Below are 3,735 nucleotides of genomic sequence, written 5' to 3' on the forward strand. Positions count from 1 at the left end.
AGCGCGGCAAGGCCACGCAGGCTGCTGTCAGGCAACAGTCGGTCAGCTGACCCTGAGTGCTGCGCCTCGCCTTCCAACTACTCAGAAGGCCGGCCAGCGTGCCCCCTCCACAGGTAATACTCCGCTGTGGTTCAACCTATGATATGGCTATCTGTGATATCTTTGCAACTGAAATTTAATTTTGACTATTTCCTTTTTTCTTCTGTGTTAGCTTAAGTTACAGTTATGCGAATACTAGATTAAAATTCTAAATTCACTTTTATTTTACATCTTTTTTTTCAGTGTAACAGCTTCCGTTAAAACCTCTTTTTATTAAAACTTTCTTTTCAAAACATTCCACATCTCGTCATTTTAAGTACGACCTGAACGAGTAATGTCTGTGTAAGCAGTATGTCAATGCTTGTGGCATTCAGTTGCCTCCTGGCCAAAATCCTATTCGTGACCAAATAAATAATATTTTGCAGAACATCGGGGAAGCGTTTCCTATTGAATAAAGTATTTTTGTTTTCATGTCTTCAGCAAACAGATGAAGCGTTCACTTTAACAAAATTAATTCTGCTTTCGAGCCATCATCACGTGTCAGCGATGAAATATGAGAAACAAACAAAATGTTATTCTCTCACTCTTGTCTGGTGAGCAGTCTTATCGTACTGACCCAATTCAGCAGAATGCTTGCAAAACAAACCTAATTTTGTATCATAATTTCATTGCTTGCATTTTTTTAAATCCTAAAATCATACTGGTATACGACCAGATCAGTAAACACTGTTAACTGTATAAAAACGGGGGAAGATAAGCTTCCTTTTAACAACAAATACATATTTCATAGTTTCAAAGACTGAATTCGAGTACCTCGAATAATTGTAAAGCAATTACTGGCGTTACGCCCACACAAATGACAAATTCAGTGAAATAAAGCATGAATAGGGTGAGTCACAGGTTCAAGGCACAGCCATCTTCCCCTCGTAGTGTTGTCAGTCAGGCCACGAAAATTTCTTTTTTAGTACTTTCAGAACTTTTTATTCCATCTGAACATATGAAAGTCTAACTATGTTAAAGCCAAGTATTCAAATTAACACATCAAAATTACGGACGCAGCTGCAGTATGCGAGCTTACTTGAGGTAACAAGATATTAAATACACTTTATACTCTATGCCTCCAGTTTAAATGAGAGTTAAAAAGGTGGAAATAATTTATGCATCAGTTTGCACTAAAACTGTTATTTTCACAGCGATAAGGTGTTCGGATTTAATACTTCGTATTCTTACGATTATTGCAGAAAGTGTAAAATTTCCAAAGTACAGTGCACCATCGTTTCACAAGTAACTGCTTTCTTCAGAAGCGCTGAACCGTATTTGATGCTTTATAATATTGTCTTGGAGGAGAACAACGTCCTGTGGGTCCGCTTAATGATATTCATCAAGCAATGTCCACCACTGAGGTTTATGACAATGCCATCATTCTCATCATTTCGGCCCCATAGGGAATTCTCCAGACGGAAGGCTGCCACATGCTAACGTGACTGTACACGACAGTCACATTATTGCATGTGGCAGCGTCTCTAACCTCAGCAGAATGTCCTCAGCACACTCTTCCCAGATGATTTGCTGATTGATAGATGTGTCGCAATTTCGGCACAAGTTGGATGAATTCCCACAAGAGTCTGTAAATCTTTCAGCTTTGCTCCAAGTTTCAAACAAAGACTAAAGCCCTGAGTAATTTCGCCGGCATGTGGGCCAAATATATGGAAGCCAATAATTCTATCCTGCTCTCTCTTCAAGCATACTACTTTCATGTAAGGTACGCTTTCATCCTTCATTGTTAGAGCCTGATATTGCGGATTGAAGTGAGAGTGATATACTTCAATATTTTCCTTGCCGTGTTGGGCAGTAGCAAGTTCCTCAGAGAGACCAACGCTACCATACTCTAACGGAGTAAATAACGTTGTTGGGATTAATGTATAGTCCATCCTCGTCGACGCACCACCATACAGTCTCCGACTCAGCAACCTTCCAGTTTTAATGGCTACTGGTGTCAACTCTGGTTTTCCATCAATTACATCTCCAATCGCAAATATATTTTGCACTGATGTACGTTCATCCTCATCCACTATGATTTTTCCAGTCGACTTATTCATTGTTACTCCAATATTTTCTAAACCGATATTTCTGGTGTTTGGTACTCTGCCAGTTGCAAGTAAAACAGTATTACAGTCTATAACAAATGGGTCTCCACCGTCACGTTTTGCCGCATGAACCTTTAAAAGTGGTGGAGTGCCATCCCCAGTCTTTTCAATGCTAGTAGGGACACACCTCCTGATGAACTTTACTCCGTGGGATTCCATGTAGTTTGCGACCATTTCGGCCATGTGTTGGTCTAAGCGGTCCAGCAGTTTTGATCGAGCCAAAACAGTCACATCCATACCTAATCCGGATAAAACCCCAGCACACTCAAGTGCAATGAATGAGGAACCAACAATTACTGTCTTTCCGGGATTGTATTTCAGAGAGAAAAGATCATCAGATGTTATGGCATACTCTCTTGCACCAGGTATGTCAAGATACCGTGGACGGCCACCAACAGCTATTATAAAATTTTCAGCTGTGAGAGTTGATACTTCGTTTTTAGCAGTTCGCACTTTGATGCGATGAGCACTCTCAAATTCAGCGAAAGCATTATGATATACAACTTTATTAGTTACTAACTTTTTTCGAGCTGCAATATTTGTGGACTTTATGAAGACCTGGACTTCTTCCACTAATGTTTCCCAGTCGTGGATTTTATCTGAAGGTAGACTCCAACCATACGGTGCGGCTTCCCCGATGTCAACTCCGAGCGTCGCCGCTCTATGCATAAGTATTTTGGGCACGCAGCCCACATTGGAACACGTGCCTCCGAGGCCCCAGGTTGTCCCCCTGGGTGAAGGCTTGACGTAATCGCACAGCGCCACTTTCCGCCCCAACTCCGCCGCTTCATTGGCTGCAGCGAGGCCACCTGATCCACCTCCGACCACCACCAAATCGTACGTGCCCTTTTCCCGGGTACCCTCAGGCACATCCCCCGAAGCCCCAGTTCTGTGCCTCGTTGCAACGTCACTGTCTGCTTCAACATGCATTCCCCTATTAAAACCTTTTGGAACTCTTCTCTGCTGTGTTTTCTTTGCCAAAAAATTCTGAACGAATGGTCTATCTGGCCGTTGGTCCACTTGAGAAGCAAAATATGGTTCGCTTAAAGATTCCAACAGTGATTTCACCTGTTTGCAGTACGGACACGTTGTCTTGCTAAATCTCTTTACTTCATTACTCTTAACAATATAGTCTATTAAATCTTGGCGAGGTAATCTCCCCGTAGCGGTAGTTATCTGCTTACACAATAATCTAAATACTGTCATACTCCATAACTTTTATGGTAAATGAGTCGACACAGTATGACACACACACGCGCAGCACAGCCCCCCTGCCGCTGTCCGACGTAAACACAGCAGCCAGCAGCAGGCGCCGGCAGTCCTCGGAGGTGTACTGGTCAGTCGGGTCGGTACCTCCGTGTCTTCCGTCTCGGGACTGGCCACGCTCTGTAACAGAAAGACTGAGTGAAGTTCTCAGTGTTGAAATTTGAGAAGTGTCACGCGACATCCGTACAAAACTGCAGAAGAACAACGACGAAGAACCGAACAGAAAGAAGGATTTGTAGATTTCCAGATGGCTTTGTCGCTGTACCGCACAAGCGGCTTGTAG

At 42.8% G+C, this 3,735-nt stretch overlaps 1 protein-coding gene across 1 annotated transcript; it reads right to left on the reverse strand.

Annotated features, from left to right (window-relative positions):
• Positions 1–1,568: 1,568 nt before the first annotated feature.
• Positions 1,569–3,116, reverse strand: LOC126209788 (thioredoxin reductase 1, cytoplasmic-like). The gene has a single exon (XM_049938927.1). It carries the CDS (start codon positions 3,114–3,116, stop codon positions 1,569–1,571), a length of 1,548 nt encoding a protein of 515 aa, XP_049794884.1.
• Between the last annotated feature and the right edge of the window lie 619 nt (positions 3,117–3,735).

Source organism: Schistocerca nitens, chromosome 10 (genome assembly GCF_023898315.1).
Source record: "Schistocerca nitens isolate TAMUIC-IGC-003100 chromosome 10, iqSchNite1.1, whole genome shotgun sequence".
Taxonomy (NCBI): domain Eukaryota; kingdom Metazoa; phylum Arthropoda; class Insecta; order Orthoptera; family Acrididae; genus Schistocerca; species Schistocerca nitens.